This window comes from Thamnophis elegans, chromosome 4 (genome assembly GCF_009769535.1).
Source record: "Thamnophis elegans isolate rThaEle1 chromosome 4, rThaEle1.pri, whole genome shotgun sequence".
Taxonomy (NCBI): Eukaryota; Metazoa; Chordata; class Lepidosauria; order Squamata; family Colubridae; genus Thamnophis; species Thamnophis elegans.
Genome location: NC_045544.1, coordinates 75738207 through 75760041, shown reverse-complemented (window position 1 = coordinate 75760041; position 21835 = coordinate 75738207). Strand labels below are relative to the sequence as shown.

Below are 21835 nucleotides of genomic sequence, written 5' to 3'. Positions count from 1 at the left end.
GCATGCTGAAGAATATGAGTGACCATTGATCTAGACAATATTTTCTTTTATAAATGCCACAGCAGCATTTATATCAATGGACATAAGAATCCACTTTATTTTTATTATAGCAGGCACTTCATTCAAGGTCCTAGGTTACTCCCGATTTTCCAGCTCTCAAGACAATTAAATTTGAATCCAACTGTTGGTGCTATTATACAAAACTGTCCTGTACTTTCTCAGTGCCATGGCTCTCCATTGGGCTGTCACTGATATAACCCTATGGTCCACAAAATGCCACTAAACCAAATTCCTTGCTACCATATTCAACAAGTTTTCAAAGGCACTTATCCTACCAACATTACCTTTGATGTAATATACAATAAGAATCAGACCTATTGATTTTTTTAAAATGATGTCACGACCTTTAATTATAGAAAACTATTGGCTTTATGAAAATGCTCAAATTTATAGAAAAAGTTCTCTATGTAACAGCCTATTTCCTGATACCCTCGCCCACAGTTCGGCGGAGACCCTCGTCGCTGCCTGGCACTCGGCAGCTTCGGAGTCTCTAGACCGGATTACGCCGCTACGGCCCCTCCAGGTCAGCGGCCCCCGGAGGCCTCCTTGGTTCACTGAGGAGCTCCGGGAGGTAAAGCGCCGGAGGAGACGCCTAGAGCACTCGTGGAGGTCCGATAGGTCCGAGTCGAAACGGGCACTTTTAACAGCATGCACCAAGGAGTATATTCGGACCTTAAGAACAGCAAAAAGAACATATATTGCCTCCTTGGTAGCGTCCGCCGAGTCCCGCCCAGCCGCCCTGTTTAGGATAACCCGCTCCCTCCTAAATAGGAGGGAGACGGGGGACTCCCTACAGGGTAAGGCTGAGGAGTATGTCCAGTTCTTGGCGGACAAAGTTGCCCGGTTTCAAGTGGACCTGGACTCCACCCCAGTAGATCCAGCCGAGACACAAGGAGAAGACTTGGCAAACCATCTCTGGGTTGAGTTTCAGGAAGTTGCCTCTGGGGATGTGGACAAGGCTATGCGAGCTGTGAGTGCCTCCACCTGCATACTGGACCCGTGTCCCTCCTGGCTGGTTGCCAACAGCAGTGAGGTGACACGAGGCTGGATCCAGGCGGTTGTTACCGCCTCTCTTCGGGAGGGGTACTTTCCCACCGCGCTCAAGACAGCGGTGGTAAGACCCCTCCTGAAGAAACTGTCTTTGGATCCAGCTGTTCTTAATAACTATCGTCCAGTCTCCAACCTCCCCTTCGTAGGGAAGGTTGTTGAGAAGGTGGTGGCTCTCCAGCTTCAGCGTACCTTGGAGGAAGCTAACTATCTTGACCCCTTCCAGTCTGGCTTCAGACCCGGTTACAGCACAGAAACCGCTTTGGTCGCATTGACCGATGATCTCTGGAGAGCTAGGGATGGAGGCCATGCTTCCATCCTAGTTCTCCTGGACCTCTCAGCGGCTTTCGATACCATCGATCATGGTATCCTTCTGCGACGACTGCGGGAGATAGGGGTGGGCAGCACTGTTTTGCAGTGGTTCTCCTCCTATCTCTCGGACAGGTCGCAGTCGGTGTTGGTGGGGGGGTAGAGATCGTCCCTGAGGCCCCTAACTTATGGGGTGCCGCAGGGGTCGGTCCTATCCCCCCTACTATTTAACATTTACATGAAACCGCTGGGCGAGATCATCCGAAGGCACGGGATAAAATACCACCAATATGCGGACGATACACAGTTGTATCTGTCCGCCCCGTGCCAACTCAATGAAGCGGTGGACGTGATGAACCGGGGTCTAGAAGCCGTTAAAGACTGGATGAGAGCAAACAAGCTGATACTCAACCCAGACAAGACCGAGTGGCTGTTGTGTTTCCCTCCCAAAAATTTGACCAACATACCATCACTCAGGCTGGGGGGACAAAACTTACACCCCTCAGAAAGGGCCCGCAACTTGGGAGTCCTCCTGGACCCACAGCTAACTTTTGACCACCATCTCTCAGCTGTGACCAGGGGGGCATTTGCCCAGGTTCGCCTGGTGCGCCAGTTGCGGCCCTACCTGAATCGGGAGGCCCTCACAACAGTCACTCGAGCCCTTGTGATCTCCAGGCTGGAATACTGTAATGTGCTCTACATGGGGCTGCCCTTGAAGAGCATCCGGAGACTTCAGCTAGTCCAGAATGCGGCCGCGCGAGTGATCGTGGGCGCACCACGGTTCGCCCACATAACACCGATCCTCCGTGAGCTGCACTGGCTACCTGTCGATCTCCGGGTGCACTTCAAGGTCCTACTCACCACCTATAAAGCGCTCCATGGTAGTGGATCTGGCTATTTGAGAGACCGCCTTCTGCCAATTACCTCCCTGCGTCCCATCAGATCGCATAGAGTTGGCCTCCTCCGTATTCCATCCGTCAGTCAGTGCCGACTGGCGACTACTCGGAGGAGAGCCTTCTCTGTTGCGGCTCCGACACTATGGAACAATCTCCCCGTGGAGATTCGTACCCTCACCACCGTCCAGGCCTTCCGCACAGCCCTCAAGAACTGGCTAGCCCGTCAGGCCTGGGGATAAGTTTATTTTTGCCCCTCCCGAAAGCTGAGTGAATGTTGAGTTTTACTGTTTAATTTACTTTTGTGCACATTTCTTTTTGTATTGTCCTACACTCCCTTTCTTTTTTGATTGTAAGCCGCCCTGAGTCCCCTCAGGGAAAAGGGCGGCCTATAAATGTCTAATAAATACAAATACAAATACTATGAAGGAAGTTGAGGACACTCATAAATTTGCCTTATAAAAGCTGCACAGTCCCATATAGTTCATACTGCAAATTTAAAACATGCTCACATGCATACAGTAATGAAAAGGCTTACTGTGGCTGTGCCTGCTGAGATAATCCAGGAGGTTTCTGTTTGAGTGTGAATGTCATCTGAGCCATGGGATTCGGTTTCTGATGGATCTGCACCTTCTTTGAAAACATCTGCTGAACTGACCGCTGAGGGATAGGCCAGGGTGGAGTAGCTGGACTTGATCCCCCAGGTGAAACAGTTTCTTGCTTGGTGGCATCCTCACAAATACTTCCTTTTGTGCCTGGCTTACAGACACACAACTGGGGTCGTAGACACATCCCTCCATTCTGGCATGGTGGTGAACAGTTAGCTAAGGGGACAAAAGGGACAAGTGAATAGAAAAATAAAATATGTTTATGTTACACAATCTTTAAGCAAAACCAACTCTTTGGGATTAAATTCTATACAGTGCAGTAAAGACCCCATATCTAAAGTCATTGGTGTCATTGCTGAGTAGCAGACACAAATATTACACTTACAGTTGTACAAAATAGGCAGAATTTACAGCTTCCTGAGATCTTCGGTCTCATGCTGCTTACTGGAGTTATCTGAAGAGTTAAATCTGGTATAAGCTGTTATTGTGACTATCAAATTAAGAGTTTCTTCAGGGTGAAAATAAAAACCAGATTTCCCCAACCTCCTGCTACCTGGTTATAGCCATGTTGCCTGGGAATTAAAGACATTGAGCTTTATAGTTGAAAGGCACTAACTGCAGAAGGGCTGATGTAGGTTGTTTGTTACCAGCAAATCTACAAATCTGTCTTTATCAGCTACTTGGTTTATATACCCTGACACAAATACTCAACCTTTATGGCACTTTTTTTTTAGTAAAAACCACCCTCACTTTTGTCAAATCAATCAAATCAGTAGTTGTACAGCGTTTTCAGGTATTGGGGGGAAGAGGGAAGCATATGGAACGTTTAGAATATGCTGCAAGCAAAATACATCCACTTCACAAATTGGTAGCTTGAGATCTAGCCAGTTATAAAACTCTGGTTTACCCAAACATGTGCAAATTCCTATATTCTGCCTCCTCCCTTCAAGATGATCACTACCAATCAATTAGGCAGAATTTCTGGCAACAGGGTCACTGAATAGAGAACTAATCTTCATTACAGGATTTCAAATGAAAGTTGGGAATCATTCATCAGGGAGATTTAGTAGGATTTAGTCGCTTCCAAAACATGCATTCTACCATCCTTGCTTTTTAAATATCTTTTCTTGGCAGGTAGGCCAACATTCATGTAATGCACTGGATGGCAGCTACCCACTTTCATTTTCTAAAATGTGTATGTGCTCCATTTGAGGTATACTTCCTTTTTTGATTAAAATATGCAGAGTTTGAAGGTGCCAACCAAGATTTCTGTGGTGATACTTAATGTCTTTTCTCCCAAAAGCTGATGCTTCTGTCCACTGTAAAAGAGAAAAGCTTGTAAATTCAAAGGAGGCTGCAAATTTCTCCCTGATTGTTTTTAGATATATGGAAGTGTTTTCATAGAATCTATGAAAAACTATGACATAGATCACCACAGTAGCCTGTTTGCCTGAAGTGTGGAGGAATATAACAATTCAGTCAAGTTTCAAGACTATGAGATCAAGACATACAATGTAAATCTGTAAGAATTTACTAGACATGAATTATGGCCTTTTAATAATCAATAATGCTACCCCTGTGAGGACAGATAAGCCAGAAAAAGAAACAGCCAGTAACTTTAACCTGCTTCAATTATACAGATATTATATGTAATAGATGTACATAAAAAAGCCTACGGTGCAACACTGCTGTGCAAGAAACACATTTTCAGAAAGAAAACTTAATTATTTTAAAACATATCACTTGAGAGTTGTACTTTATTTCTCTTTGGGTAAATATTTTTGCTGAGTACTATTGAAAAGTGTTGACACAGAAGTTCTTCATATGTTTTATGTATTTGTTGTGTCCTGAAACAAAAAGAGCACACCCTCTGATACACATCAAATGCATTTCTCACTTTCAAATCTGCTCCATACTGTAAAACTGACATTGGCAAGCTGCTTCTATTCTATTCTATTCTATTCTATTCTATTCTATTCTATTCTATTCTGGACTAAGAACTCATTGTTATTTCAAATTATCCAATTGCTTTCAGGTCTCCAATGAATGAAAAAAAAACCAAACCCCTACCATGTTCTTCTAGTCTCATGGGACCTTTAATTGCATATAATGCACAAGGAACTGACAGACCAAAAGCCTGACACTTAACCATAACGATTAGTTTAGGTGAGAATGATTGAGTAGCTGAGACAGATTTCCTACAGGCTTCGTGAAAGCTTCTACTAGTAAGCACACAAGAACACTGGCAAAGCAACTGGTCATGGATGATTTCAAGCCATCATCAGATTTCTTAGCACAGCATAACTCACCTCTGCTCAGCCTACAAACATAAACTGGTATTGATCAACTGAATTCAATGAGCAGATCCAGCTCTTCCATTAGAGCAGATAATTGTCAATAACATACCTTGACTATCACTTATAGCCAGATTATTATTATTAGTTACCTAAAATACTTTGGAATTTCACCCTTTTGTATATATCAGGCCTCTAAACACACTGGCACTTCCATCCTCTGGCTTGAAAATACAGAACAAGACACAGCATGTTTAATTCACCTATTAGGAAAATACCCTCGAGTCAAATAGTTTTTATGCAATTGCTGGCAATAGTGAGAAAAAGCTGTTTTGTGTCACCAGAGCCATTTTTAATTGAAGCCACAATAACAAACAATACCAAATTGTTCAAGGACAAAATATCAGGCTTTACTTCTAATTCAGAATAAAAAGTTAACTTTTAAATAACATTTTATTTTTATTGTTTTAAATATCCAGCACAGTGTTACAATGTGATTTTAGTCTCAGAGAATGCCCCAAGAACCAAATCCTCCTGAATTTGCAGGCATTTTGCAAGGAATTAAGCATAGAATCCTATTGCTATTACGGAGGTGAGAGATGTATGAAGGCTGGGAAAATAATGTAAAGGAGAGTAGATCTAAACAATCAAGGAACAGAAGGCAAATCCATTGGCAGCTTATATCATAAACAGCAACTCAACCCAGAGGAATTCATAGATTACTCTACTTTATGAAACTCAATACAGATGACAGTAGGAAATCTTGGAAGTTTCCAGGATTCTGTATTTACCTTAGTCTAGCCTTTTCCCTCCCAATCATGACAACTTTAAGATGTGTGGAGTTAGTATTTACCTTAAGATAGACTCAGCAGGCTGGCTGTGAGTTGGATTTCACATATCTTAGTTGCCAAGTATGAAAAACAGAATTCTACATTAAATATTCCTGACTAAAATACATGTTGTTCTTACTTCTTTGGCCTTGCCCAGATGAATGGGGCTTGAAACCTGCCATTAAATCCCATAATTTTCTTTAAACCCAAAATATTTTAATATCAAATTAAAATGCAGTGTGGTATTTATTGTCACTTGCATCTTCCAAAAAGCCCCTATGCAACCACGCAGGCCCCAGATGCAGTTCAAGTAAGTAACAATTGCAGAATTAGGGGCAAACACATCCAATTAACCTTTATTAACCTTTTTAACTCTTAACCTTTTGTTAAGCTTTCTTCTGTTGTTCTGAATAATTTTGCCTCCCCTAGATTCCCACCCTGCCTGACCTCATTTTTATGTTAATTTTCTAAATTAAAACATAAAAAGCTGAGATGCTGCAAGGCAAAAAGCATCAGGCCTTATAGCATTATCTTATTTTATAAAAATCCCAGCATGCTCCTATTAGAGAGCCCATAGCTTTCTTAGAATGATTTTGCCTCCTCCGGGGGAAAAAAACAACTAAATAAGCTGGGAGATGCAGAGATGCAGATAACATCTTACTTGCCTAGAGGAAATGAAAAGAATAACATCAACAGTTTGATTTCAGGTAAAGGGGTATTTTGTAACTAATTGTGGTCATGTGAGAGCATGTTGTAGAACTCCTGCAACATGATTTCAAAATTCCAAGTGTAGCCAAACTCTTTTCTATCCCCAAATTACAGCATTTGGAGGAAATTATTTATGCTAGCAAAATACATCGTTAGGGTATTCTAGGATGCTCAGTTCTCTCTGAAAAATTTCCATTATTTTACTCCATGGTCATTGATGTTCGGTCCGCAAGTTAAATTATCTGCTGAATGACCGGGATGGGGATTGTCTCGGTTTTATTACAGAACAGAATAAAATTCTTTATTGGCCAAGTGTGATTGGACACACAAGGAATTTGTCTCCGATACATATGCTCTCAATGTACATACTAGCAACAAGTGATAAATCATGATCATAATCTTCAATAAAATATATTCATTATAACTCATAAGATACAACACTTAATGATAGCCATGGGATACTAAATAACCAATATAAATCATAATAGGCTACTAAATAAAAACAATCAACATAAATCATAAGATATAAACAACAAAGTTATAAGAAGTTAAGGAAATACAGTAGGTAATAGGAAAGATGAGAACGATAGCAATAGCAATTGCACTTAAGACTTATATACCACTTTACAGTGCTTTGCAACCTTCTCTAAGCAGTTTACAGAGTCAACATATTGCCCCCAGCAATCTGGCTCCTCATTTTACCAACCTCAGAAGGATGGAAGTCTGAGTCAACTTGGAGCCTGTGAGACTTGAACTGCCAAACTGCAAGCAGTCGGCAGTCGGCAGTCAGCAGAAGTACCCTGCAGTACTCCATTCTAATAACTGCGCCACCATGGCTTCTCAGTAATACAGCCCTACTAGGTAGTTTGACCATTCTAGGGCATAGGACAATGTTATGGGAATTAGTTGTTCAGCAGAGAGATGATATGGGGGGAAACTGTTCTTGTATCTAGTTGTTTTGTTGGGAATGTTTGGGAATGTTTATTTCACTTGTATGCCACCCTATTTCCGAGGGACTCAGGGCGGCTAACAAACCAAATAACAAGACAAAACAAGTTAAAAGATAAACAACAGTCGCAACAAATTCGAGTGGTGCTGGAAACTCATCAACCCCAGGCCTGCCGAAATAGCCAGGTCTTGATAGCTTTGCGGAAAGCCTGAAGAGTGGTGAGGGTCCGGATCTCCACGGGGAGATCATTCCAGAGGGCCGGGGCAGCCAGAGAGAAGGCCCTCCCCTGAGTGGTCGACAGTCGACATTGATTAGCAGATGGTATTCGGAGGAGGCCCAATCTGTGGGATCTAATTGGTCGTAGGGAGGTAATTGGCAGTTTTGCCGTGCAATGTCCTGTAGTGTCACCTTGAGGGAAAAAGCTGAAACAGTTTATGACCATGATGTATTGGGTCTGTTGATATTTTCACAAATGCTGTAATTTCTGTTGTTTTGTTTTTTAATTATTACAGTAGTTGGGATATTCAAGATGCACTGGTGGAATGAATTGGATGGACCACTGTTACATCAGATCTTCTTTCTCCTTATGATAGGACTTCTCTCTCTTCAATGAAAGAACTTTTCATTAGAGATGTGAGAAAAAGAAGCAAATACATAATTGTAAAGAAACAAATGAATGAACTTTACATTAGACCTAGGGCTGATACAAGCAGTTTTCTTCTGAGTGCTGCTAAACAGTTATCTGCTTATTCTGATTTGGGCTCAGTGGCCTTAGTGAGCTGAGAAAATGGTTCTGTTTTATACCATGGTTGTATTTCTACCCAAACAGAAGACACTGACTAATCTCTTCCATATTGCTGTTAAGAAAATGACATATCCAGGTGGTTATTAGTAGTAAGATTGGATAAGCTAGCTCAAGCTAAGCATGCTCATTCTACTAAATTAGTTGCAACACTCTCACCTCCAACCCTCACTCCCAAGTTAGGGTTGACAGAAACATGTCAGTGGGAACCTATTTTGTATAATGCTTGCTGATGCATTTCTTGTGATTACAAATGACTATTTCTAGTGATGAAGATTATCCAAAGTGAATGTTCTTTCATGACAAAACAAGGAAGGATGCAATGCCAATAAGTATTCATTAGAAATCAAGGTATACACGTTTCTCAGCAACTTTCAGACAGGAAGGCAAGTTCTCTAATCAAACAAAGCAGTGGTCAATGAATAGAACTTTCCACATTTTAAAAACTGAACTCAGATGAAGGTGATCCATTTGCATTAATCTTACATTCTTTCATTCAACTAGACAGATCTATCCTTGAATAAACCCCAAGAAATGGGGAGTCGTATTCCTTCACTTCTGAAAAAAGTAATGGGAATTATCAATAGATACTGAGCAGTGGTGGGTTCCAGATCCCGTTGCAACTGGAATGGTGCAACAGGGCCAGGCATCCACCACATCAATGTGCTTAGTGCACGTGCACATGCGCGGATTCATATTTACCGCTTGCAACACTCTGCTCCAGCTGCTCGTCAGAGTGTCGCGCAGGCGCCTTGCACTCCGTGCACCTGCACAGAAGCCCCCAAAATTTCAAATACTGGTAAGGAGCTCGGGCGGGCGGGTGGGCCCTCCGGAGCACCATACCGGAACGGTATCTAGTGCTCCCGGCAGGCACCGGTACGCCCATACTGGGACATACCGGTCGTAACCCACCACTAATACTGAGGAGGCAAGAAATGAAGCTACTTTGCCTGGCATCCTCTTTATCATTCATAGATTGTATACACATGCATGGAATAATTTCTTTCTCATTTCAATATTTTCCATGAGCAGGAACAACTAAACTAGAGGATTATTTTAAAAATTAGTATGTTATCTGAATGAGAATTCTATCTTTCTCTTCTCAAACAAGCCAGAAAGTGTACATTTTATTTGCAAATTTCTTCCTTATAAGAAATGCAACCAGCTAGGAGTCCCAATTCAGAGGAGAAATTAAGGCTTTGTGAATGCTAAAACAGGGCTCACCCTAAGTTTAATTGACCATGTTTATTTATTTGATTTTTAAACCCTCCCTCCCTTTTTTAAACTTTATAAATAACTCAAAGCAGCAAACATATTAATATTCCCCTTCCTCCTCCTGTTTGCCCCAGAACAACAAAGCTGTCACTATGTAACTCGTGTCTCCTTAGGAATTGTGCAGTGCACCCTCCAAGATTAAAGCAGTTATGCATGGCCTCCTGAAGAACTGTAAATCACAGCTGTTGCTCTCAGTGGCATTCGGATGCCACAACTTGGGATGGTGTATGGGTGATTCCAAAGAGTTATGCTAGCTTAAAAACCTCAGTGAACCTATCCTGTTATGCACATTACAAAAGAGTTAATGTAGTCATTGGTATCTTATGGTCCCCAATACCCCTTAGCGGTCAAAGTTCTCAGTTACAAAACAAGAAGTGAGCTTCCATGCCTCAGAATGAGATCTGAATCCTTTCATGCATGGAAAGGAATGTAATAACACAGAATTATGCTGCATCTTAAAAACAATGCCTTATACCTTAAAATTACATCTGACAAAGATTTCAACTCAAACAGGAAACTATTTCTAGACTGTAATCAAATGCATGAATTAGTACAGCCCAAAATTGAGTTTATCTATGCATAGAATTTTACGTTCCTTAAACCAGAATAGCTTCTTAGTAATATGAATCAAGCTTATAACATATGACATTATTCAGCGATTTATATTATGTTAACATGGTTCCCGATACCCATTTCTAGTAGACTTTGAATATGATTAAATATATACAATATGTTTAACTGATCACAACAAATTAAGTGTAAGATAACATATGAATTTTTAAATTCCTGGTTTGTTCATTTGAATTATAATCCTTTCATGGTCTTACTTATTTAAATGTTTTATTTAATGAGTTCAATCAAAAATAGTGTTCTATCTGTAGCCTGAATAAAACTAACTTCATTAAAAAATATATAAAAGTAAATAAATTGGCCTAATAAATTAAATATTTTCTAGAGGTGTTTGAAAAATAAGATTATAGCTAGTGCTGGTTAGGTAAAGATTCTGTGGAAGACATCAAGCTGAAAATGTATTTTTTTCTATAACTGTTCTGGGCATGTTTGGAAGAACAGATATAGTTACTCATAGCGTGTTAGATTAGATAGCATGCCACAGCTTCACAGGATGATACACAGCCCAGAGATTGTTCCATAAGTAAAAGTAAAGTCTTTATTCCAAGCAATGTCATTAATGACCCACCCAAAGCATCATTAAACTATATTTTTAATGGAGGAGGAAGGAGGTGAAAAGACATACTTCATACAATACAATTATTATTTTAAATTTGTTATGGATGGCACTTCTGCAGATGATGGGTTACGATATCCAAGGAAACAGTAAAAATATAAAACAGCATAAACAGCCCAGACTATTTTAAATATTTTTTTAAAAAATAATTAAAGCCAGGGTAGTTGCTACCAGATTCCAAGTCACAGTGGTTTGGTGTCTGCTCTCAGTGTTAACTATGGGAGGAGGCCAGAGAACTCAGGGCCTCTTTTGCCTAAGGAATTGTTTGCCTTTTAAAAGTTAAGGAGGAGTTAAAAACCGAAAACTTTCATATGCAAAAGAGGCACTGATTCTCCCGCCTCCTGATCGGGGAACAGCAAATCATGCCTTATGAGCACGCTTACGTTGAGCACGCTTATGTTGGGCGGACAAGAGGAGAGTTGAGAGAGTTTCCACATCTGGAAAAGGTGGATCAGACGGAGGGAGGGGGGGATTCAAATTTATTGTAATTTAATTTGTAATTTTTCTATTGTGAGGTTTGTGTGTGTGTTTTTTTTTCTTTCTTCACAGCGGTGGGGTCGGAGGCAGGGGGGCGAGGCGGCGGAGCACGGAAGCGGCAGGGACGTTCTCGCCGCTGTGTTTCAACAGGCCAGGCGTCTCGCATTTATGTCCGCCATAAACGCGAGACACCTGGCCTGTTGGACACAGTGGTGGTGGAGGGAGGAATTGGCTGCGTGGGCTGGCTACTGGGGAGGGGAGACCCCTTTAAAACCCAGCACCGAGTGGGGAGGAGGAAGAGGAGGAGGAGGAGAGCGGTGAGTCCAGGCAGGGAGCAGGTTGGGCGGGGGTGGGTGGGCTGGCTGCAGGCTGGGGCAGCAGGATTGTTCGTATGAGGAGGCGGGGGGGCAAGGCGGTGGAACGTGACGGCGGAGGGAAGCATCTCAGATGGAGCCAGGACACCCGGAAGGCAAGCCGGCACTTAAAAAGGCATGCCGAAGTGCCGGCTTGCCTTCTGGGTGTCCCGGGTCCATCTGAGATGCTTCTCGCCACCGTCGCGCTCCACCGCCTTGCCCCCCCCGCCTCCTCCGACAAACAATCCTGATGCCCCAGCCTGCAGCCAGCCCAGCACCGAGCAGGGACGAGGAGGAAGAGGAGGAGGAGGAGAAGAGCGGTGAGTCCAGGCAGGGAGCAGGTCGGGCGAGGGGTGGTGGGCTGGCTGCAGGCCGGGGCAGCAGGATTGTTCATCGGAGGAGGTGGGGGGCAAGGCGGTGGAGCGCGACGGCAGCGAGAAGCAACACCCCCGCCACTGTGTCCGACAGGTGTCTCGCGTTTATGTCCGGGACGTTGCTTCTCGCCGCTGCTGCGGTCTTGCCTCACCAATGGTAACTGTCACCACACGTCACTGGAGTGAATATAATACACACTTTAACAATATATTTTTTTCTTTTAGCCATCAAATACTGCAGCAAGTGTGTCAGTAATAATAGCAAGACAGGCATAGGATTTTCCAGCCAGGTTAATTTTACTTTTTTATGGTTTTGATGTTGTATTTAATTTTATCTGTATTAGAAACTTATGAAGGCTGTGCAACATTTTGAGGTGATATAGAGTATGTAAAGGCATGAATACAGTAGAACCTCTAGTCACAACCATAATTCGTTCCATAACATTGGTCGCAAACTGATTTGGTCATGAATCAAACCTAATTTTGGAAATTTGGCGCTTACAAAAAAAATGGTGCAGAAGGGGAAATCAGCAGCGGGGGGGAGGGGGGAGAATGTGAATATTTTGGTCAGAAGCGTTCGTGACCAGAGGTTCTACTGTATAACATCTTCACTTAAGACTTAAGATTCACTTAAGATATAACATCTTCACTTAAGATTCACTTAAGTGGCAAGAAAGGTGGTATAGTGACCAAAGTTACAATGGCATTGAAAAAAGTGACTGATGACCATTTTTCACACTTAGCGACCATTTTCACACTTAGCGACCATTGCAGCATCCTCATGGTCACGCAATCAAAATTTTGATGTTTGGCAACAGATTCGTATGTATGATGGTTTCAGTGTCCTGGGGTCATATAATCACCTTTTGACAAAGTCAAATGGGGAAACCAGATTCACTTATATTACTAACTTATCAGCTGCATTTATTCACTTAAGAACTGTGGCAAGAAAGGTGGTATAATGGGCTTAGTGACCAAAGTTACAATGGCATTGAAAAAAGTGACTGATGACCATTTTTCACACTTAGCGACCATTTTCACACTTAGCGACCATTGCAGCATCCTCATGGTCACACGATCAAAATTTTGATGTTTGGCAACAGATTCGTATTTATGATGGTTTCAGTGTCCTGGGGTCATATAATCACCTTTTGACAAAGTCAAATGGAGAAACCAGATTCACTTATATTACTAACTTAGCAGCTGCATTTATTCACTTAAGAACTGTGGCAAGAAAGGTGATATAGTGACCAAAGTTACAATGGCATTGAAAAAAGTGACTGATGACCATTTTTCACACTTAGTGACCATTTTCACACTTAGCAACCGTTGCAGCATCCTCACGTGATCAAAATTTGGATGTTTGGCAACAGTTACAATTTATATTTGTAAATTGTAGTTATGTTGAAATAAAAAAAAACATAACAATACTATTTTTGCGTTGTATGAAAATTTTTGTTGCTCCATATAAAATTTTTAATCAACCCCCCCACCCCCCGGTCAAAGGTGTCCCTCTTTACCAATCTGAAAATCTGGTCACCTTAGTGTAGAGCACATTGCAATGATCCAATCAGGAGGTGACCAGACCGCTAATAATTATCTGAACATGGGGCCCAGGCCACAGGTGGGCAATTTAAACCTTGTTTAAACCAGTGGCTTTTTAGGCTTCCTCCGCATGAGTAGAATTCACCTTTTGAGTAAAGTAAGAATTATATGTCATGGGGGAGCATCAGGATTTTAGAGATGCTTAGGTGGGGCATGGCCAAAAAAAGGTTGGGAACCATGTCTATATGAAGATGACGGTTCTACCACAAAACAGCGGACGACAAAATCGCGGTCGATGAAAGCGCGTATGTGACGTCATCACAGCGCGACGAAAAAGATCGAAAAAGATTGAAAAATGTAAAAATAAAGCTAAAACCTTCCCCTAACCCCCCCAAACCTAACCCTAAACCTAACCCTAAACCTAACCCTTAACCTAACCCTAAACCTAACCCTTAACGTAACGAAAAACCTAACGCTAACCCTTAACCTAACGCTAAACGTAACGCTAACACTCTAACCCTAACCCTAACCCTTAACCTAACCCTAACCCTAACCCTTAACCTAACCCTTACCTTTATGTGAATCGGCTTGCTGTAATTTAATTTTTATTTCAATTTTTCAATCTTTTTCGTCGCGTTGTGATGACGTCACATACGCGATTTCGTCGACCGCGCTTTTGTGGAACGCGCTTTTGACGGGTCACGGAAGGTGACAGCTAAGTTCTGAAAAAAGGAAAACAAATTGTGGAAATATACTTAATAGCAAGTTCAAATCAATATATATAGACTGGTTTTCTAATTTCCAACCATATTTTTGAAAGTTCCCCTGAGTACTCAGCATTCCATTCTCCTGTTTGTTACGTACTGTGTAGAACTCCCACTTTCCTCTGGTTCTTCTTTACTGTAAGTTTTCATCTCTTTCCATTTCTGCTTTCAAACCAGAATTTCTTTCACTCATCATTATAATAAATCTTTGCTTTCTGATTTCTTCTGCCCCATTTCCTTCAGTTCATGCGACTAAGCCATCTTTGGCTACACAATCTTTTCATTTATCTCTCCCCGCTACAAACATTAAGGATTAGATAAATGAATGACTTCTGCACAAACACAGACTTACAGCTCTCATATGATAACAATTTGCTATCTGTCAATAGTGTTCTGTATTTTGGCACTATATTTGGGAGGGAGGAGCTCTTCTACAATTCTTGGCAGCACCAGAGGGTTAAATATGCAGGGCTATGTTTTTCTATAAAGACTATGACTTTATCATATTTGTGAAAGCACTGGGAATTCTAATAAAAGTGTGTGTCATTGCTGGAATTCTTAGTTGGCCCATTTAAAAACATCTGATGCATTCCTGTAGTGACATCTACAGTTGTGTAAACATGACCTCTAGAAATAAAGCAGAAGTCATGCCTTCTCCTTGCCAGTCTAAATCCTGCACTCCCAATCAAACCTTAAATTTTAACTTTGAACAACATAGCCCATATTCTTGGCTCTTTGTAATTTGTTAGTTAAATGCAATTGCTATCTAAGCTGCTACAAATGTAGTGTTCTGGAATGTTTCTGGTACCTAATAACTGAGTTTACTAGGTTGGATACTAAAAATGATCTCATCTTCCTATCATGCAACATGTTTTTTTCAGTTAATGTTTGCATTCTTCGCATCATTGTGTAAGCCTATCACATTTGCAGTGAATTACATTATGGCAGAGCAGAATCACTTAGGACTCACCAATTATTGGGTCTTGCAAATCGAGACAGTTGATAAACAAAAAAAAAATGATTGTTGGGTCTGGTGAATTATCCTATATCACTAGAAGTTTCATTTGGCCAGATGGGTTGTAATTTATGCAGACTTGTACTTGCATTAAGTGTTTTCTAACAATGAATCAATAAAAGCATCTCCCTTTTGTCTTTGAGAGGTAAGCTCTGCAAAGCAGCCAGCTTGAATTTGTTTCTACTTTTAAAAATATATATTCGAACTATATGTTTTCACACCATACTACCATATTAGCCAGCTGTTTATTTCAACTTGGTTCACTCAATTCAGTCTGGCCTCTCCATTTTCTCCATCCAGAAATATTTTAAAATACCACCACTATAGCAGGAACTGTAAACTGAAATATGGGACATGCCACGGCAGCAGTGGGAAACAGAACAAACACCTCTTCACAGTCTTATTAAAAAAAAAATCAAATGCGCATGTAAAGCACCCAAGTTCTACAATATCTATCCATCTGATTTATAAAGCTGACCAACTCTATAGTGTCTCTGGACAGCTGACATCCATAGAAACAATCCAAAAACAACAGCCAAAGAGAAACAACAATGCACATCCAGGAGAGCAATAAAACATCTAACCCAACATGCAGGGCCCCATTAAAGACTCACCACCCACCTAGCTCAAAGCCTTGGAAAAAAGCCACATTTTTTAAAGATACTTGGTATCACACAAAACTAACAAAGCTGTTGCAGAGATTTGCATATTATGGTGCAAAACCTGCCCAAGGCTACTCTATTTATTTTAGAAAATTATAGAAGGACAGGGTTACATCATCATCATCATCACAACAACAACAACAACAACAACAACAACAACAACGACACCAAAAGTGAAAAACCAGAAAAGCAGGTCACAGTTGAATTCTGGAAAGAACTGTGAGAAAATGCAAAGAACTACAACAAGGAAGCAAAGTGGATACATGACTTTGACAAAAGCATTGGCAACAAACAAATGCAAGTATTAGAAATAACAACTGAGATTGTCAAAAATCGAGTAAAAAAGTAAAGAATTGGACATCACCTGGAAAGGACCAATTACATGGTTTCTGGCTTAAATATCTGACCAGTTTACATGCAATATTGGCCAGACAACTGAATGAAATTTTACAAAAGGGCCAAATGGATGAATGGTTGACAACTGGAAAAACATACTTAATTCAGAGGGATGCAACTAAAGGAACAACACCTGAAAACTACAGACCAATAACATTCTTGCCAACAACCTTCAAATTACTCACAGGCATTATTGTAGATAACATGGATTATTTGGAAACAAATAACATCTTGCCAGTAGAGCAAAAAGGCAACAAAAAAAGGAGCAGGGGCACAATAGATCAGCTCCCAATTGATAAAATGATATTAGAAAATTGTAAGAACAGAAAAACAAACTTGAATATGGTCTGGATTGATTACAAAAAGGCATTTGACTCACTGCCACATAGTTGGATCATAAAATGCTTAGAAACAACTGGCATTAGCAAAAATATTACATCCTTTACTGAAAAGGCGATGAAACAGTGGAGAACTGAGTTGACAGTAGGGAATGAGAACTATGGAATGGTTAATATCAAGCGAGGAATTTTCCAGGGTGATTCACTTTCACCTCTTCTCTTCATTATCGCGATGATACCACTATCAGTAATCTTTAAAAAAATGAAATTAGGCTACCAAACAGCCAAAGAAGCTGAAAAAAAATCTCATTTATTATATATGGATGATTTGAAACTCTATGGAAAGTCAGAAATAGAAATCCAATCACTGACAAACACAGTCCGAGTGTTCAGCACCGATATTTCAATGCACTTTGGCATGGAAAAATGTGCCACTGTATCCATAAAAAGGGGCAAAATCACTACATGTGAGGGAATTGAAATGCCCAATGGCATTTCTAATTAAACTAATTAAATGCAATGAAAATGAAGCCTACAAATATTTAGGCATTCTGCAGTTGGATAACATCAAGCATGGAGAAGTAAAAACTATTGTCAGGGGAGAGTATGCCAACAGAGTTAGGAAAATTTTGAAATCTAAATTGAATGGTGGAAATACAATCAAGGCCATAAATACCTGGGTAATATCAGTTATAAGATACACAGCTGGTATAGTTAACTGGACACAAGCTGATTTGGACATTTTGGACCGAAAAACCAGGAAACTGATGACAATGCACTACAGTTTACATCCACGTGGTGATATTGATAGACTATATCTGCCCCGAAAATCAGGTGGCAGAGGATTATTACAAGTGAAGCAAACAGTTGAAGAAGAAAAACATGCACGGGCTGATTATTTAAAAGAAAGTCAAGAACATCTATTAATCGAAGTAAAGAACAAAAATCTATTGAAGATCCAACAGACGAAACAAGAATACAGAAAAGATGTGATAAAATCAAGAATGGAGAATTGGCAGAACAAAGCATTGCATGGGCAATTTCTGGAAAAAATAAAAGATAAAGTGGACAGTGAACAAAATTGGTTATGGTTAACAACAGGTACATTAAAGAAAGAAACAGAGTCACTAATCGTGGCTGCGCAAGAACAAGCTATCCGCACAAATGCCATTAAGGCCAAAATCGAAAAATCCTCTGATGATGCCAAATGCAGACTTTGCAAAGAAGCTGATGAAACTGTTGACCACATACTCAGCTGCTGTAAAAAAATCACGCAGACTAATTATAAATTGTGGCACAATTCAGTAGCACAAATGACCCATTGGAATTTGTGCAAAAATTATAATATTAAATCAGCAACAAACTGGTGGGAACATAAGCCTGAAAAAGTCACCAAAAATCAGATGGTCAAGATCTTGTGGGATTTTCGCATACAAACAGACAAAATACTGGTGCATAATACACTAGACATCACACTAGTTGAGAAAAATAAGGCTACAATCAGATTTTAAAGTAATATGATTGCACTTGTACTCTGTTGCTTTTTTAATTTTAGTGTAAAAATAGGAAGCTGAATATATTGATAGATAGTAGAAATACACCGAAGGGAGGAGCAGAGGGAACGAAGAAAGAGGGGTAGAGAGGGTGGGAGAGAGGATTGGAGGGAGGGTGAGATGGAAGGGAGGGAGTGTATTGGGAGAGAGGAGTGATAGAGGGGGAGGGGAAGTAGGGTAGAGGGGAATGTTGGAGGGGAGAAAGGAAAGTTGGAGGGGGGTGAAAGAAAGGGTGTATGGAGGGTTGAAGTGGTATATTGGGTTTGTATTTTGGGGGGTATTGTTGACAAGAATGGCTGTGTTTATTGTTCAATGTTATATGGCCCCGGTTATGCACAGTATATATGTGACTGTATGAAATGAAAATGAAAATAAAACATATTTACAAGAAAAAAAAATAAGGCTACAATCATAGACATCGCAATACCAGGTGATAGTAGGGTCGCCGAGAAGGAACATGAAAAAAATCGCGACATACCAGGACTTAAAAATCAAAATTCAACGACTATAGCACAAACCAGCAGTGGTAATTTCAGTGGTAATCGGCACACTGGGTGCTATTCCAAAAGCACTGGAATTACATTTAAAATAGTTAAAAATTGACAAAATCACCATCAGTCAAATGCAAAAGGCCGCACTGCTTGGATCTGCACGCATATTACAAAAATACGTTACGACGTCCTAGGCCCCTGGGTGGGGCCCGACTAGTAATCAATGCCAAATCTGGTGAAACAACTGGCCGCTGTGATACAATTCTGTTGTGGTGGTGATGATGATGATGGTAATGATGATGATGATGATAATAATAATAATAATAAACAATAAATAATAATAAATAATAAATAATAAAAACTAATAAATAATAAATAACAACTAATAAATAACAACTAATAAATAACAACTAATAAATAACAACTAACAACTAATAAATAACAACTAATAAATAATAAATAACAACTAATAACTAATAAATAACAACTAATAACTAATAAATAACAACTAATAACTAATAAATAATAAATAATACACAATAAATAATAAAAAAATTGCCTTAATAGTTCCTAGGTCCTTGGATAGGACTTGAGCTGTTGAGCTACCAACCAGCTGCAAAGGCTGTGAATCTCACCAAAGATTAACCACATAATCATCATCATCATCATCATCATGCAAAAACACACCAAAGTGCCTACTGTCCCTGTCCTAATGTCCCCATTTATTCATATCCATTTCATGTATTCATAATCATGTTTATACTTATCTGTTCTCTGTTATACATGCTTGACAAATAATAAATAAACATAAAATAAAAATAAAATTACATCCCCTCACAGAAGTGGAAAGCATATCTATGGTGGCAGAAGCAATCTATGAGAGCTTACCATGACAGCCACATCAGTGACCAGTGTGCATTTCCCTATAATCAGAACTAAAAATGCCTAAAATATCAGGAAAATGAAAATTCGCTCACTCACAAGCCTAGGTTTTACACTTGCAAAGACATGGCATAAAATTGCTATGGTTGTAATCAGCAACTACATTGCTTCTTCTCTTTCGCCAAACTAACAAAGAAAATAGAATTTCAATCAATTCTGCATCAGCTATAGGAATATTATAAAAAAACAGGGCTATTCTATCAGAATTGGTAAAATCCAGTTGACCACTAAGTCGTAGCAAAGACCTGCAGGAAGCTCTGCCCCTTTGCTGCTACCTTGCAGCTGTCCAACTTCCTGCAATCCATACCTGGTACCCCTACCAGAAATATATAAAGATAGTCCTCGATGTATGAACACAATTTGGACCGGAATTTCCATTGCTAAGCAAAATGGTTATTAAGTGAGTCATAACCCATTTTACAAACCATTTTTTTGCCATGATTGTCAAGCGAATTACAGAAGATGTTAAGTGAATCACACCATCATTAAGCAAATCTGGCTTCCCCCATTGACTTTGCTTATTGAAAGCCATCTGTCAAGGTGGCAAAAGGCAATCAAGTGATCCCGGAATGCTGCAACCACGGTGAATACATAACAGTTGCCAAGCAACCAAATTTTAATCGAGTGACCATGGCGATGTTGCATCATATATAAGTCACTGTTTTCAGTACTGTTGTGACTTCTGTCAGTAAACAAATGGTTGTAAGTTGAGGACTACCTGCAAGGAACTGCTATCCACAGTGGATTTGTTCTTCACATTAGACCATTCTACATCATTCACTGACACATAAAATTTACATGACAATAAACTGTTCTCCATTACCATTAGGCTGCCTATCTTGAATGGCATTTGGAAAAATATTTAGAGCTTTTTTCTGAACGGCATTTTGCCAAAAATCTAAGGAGATGTGCATTTTATTTTGGGGTTTTCTTCAGCAAAGTAATATCTAAACTGATCAACTGCTATAATCCGATTTGGTTCTTTTCTGGGTTGTTTGTTTGTTTTACTTTGTGAGAGTTTTTTAAAAAGGTTTTGTTAATCTTTAATGAGTTGTCTTGAGTGCTTCATACCAAGGCATGAGATGTAATACAAATGTTTTCATCTTTCTCAAGATATGTATCTGGAGCCAAAACTGCTTGTCTCCATGTCTTTAGAAAAGGAACACACAAGAAGAAGTTAGGTGATGAGATGCTTTGAATAAACAAAAAACATAAGGCTGCTGGAAAAGAAAGAAAGAAATAAAGAGAGACTGCTGAAACATACAGCTTCCATAATCAGTACTCTGCCTTGGTAACTTCAGGCTTAAAGCATAACCTACAACTGCAGGTTCAAAGAACCACGTTTAGAAAATGAACAGACAGGAATTCACAAGGATGAAGAAACAAGGCTACAAATCAGAGTTCTACAATCTTCAATCTTCTCTCTGTAAATACCAATTCAGAGTTTTCAATTATTGGCATGTATCCATACTTTTCAATATGAAATATCATACAGGATTTACGATAGCCATTTGTTTTCAGACCAAATCTGGGAAACCCGCTAGCCACAGATTTCTACTTCCAAGAGACATTAGCATAATCATCAGAGTTACAGATCTCTATTTTCCTTTTCATGTGACCAATCCTTGCAATGATAATTATGAAGCCTCAACATAGTGCTTGCAGGCCTCATCCCCCACTCTCAGGCCTCCAAGCTCCTCCCCATATGTTAGCATTCTTAACAAGTTTATTTTCTAGCAAATGAGTGTTTTGTGACTGACCACATCTTCAGGGGCAAACGTTTTATGAACTGGCAGTACTCACCACAACAGATATTTGGTGTTCAGAATCTAGAACCTGCCAGTCTACATTATATTTCAGATCCTTTAAACCAGTGTTTCTCAAAAGCTTTAAGATGTTAGCTG

General features: G+C 40.2%; 1 protein-coding gene across 3 annotated transcripts in view; it reads right to left on the bottom strand.

Annotated features, from left to right (window-relative positions):
- The window catches only part of LTBP1 (latent transforming growth factor beta binding protein 1), a 216204-nt gene that overhangs the window by 177064 nt on the left and 17305 nt on the right, over positions 1–21835 (bottom strand). For all 3 annotated transcript variants that reach the window (XM_032216849.1, XM_032216847.1, XM_032216848.1), the window contains exon 3: positions 2848–3133. In XM_032216849.1, the coding sequence (XP_032072740.1) occupies positions 2848–3101 (254 nt within the window). In that variant the 5' untranslated portion in view covers positions 3102–3133. The remainder of the gene's footprint in view (positions 1–2847; positions 3134–21835) is intronic.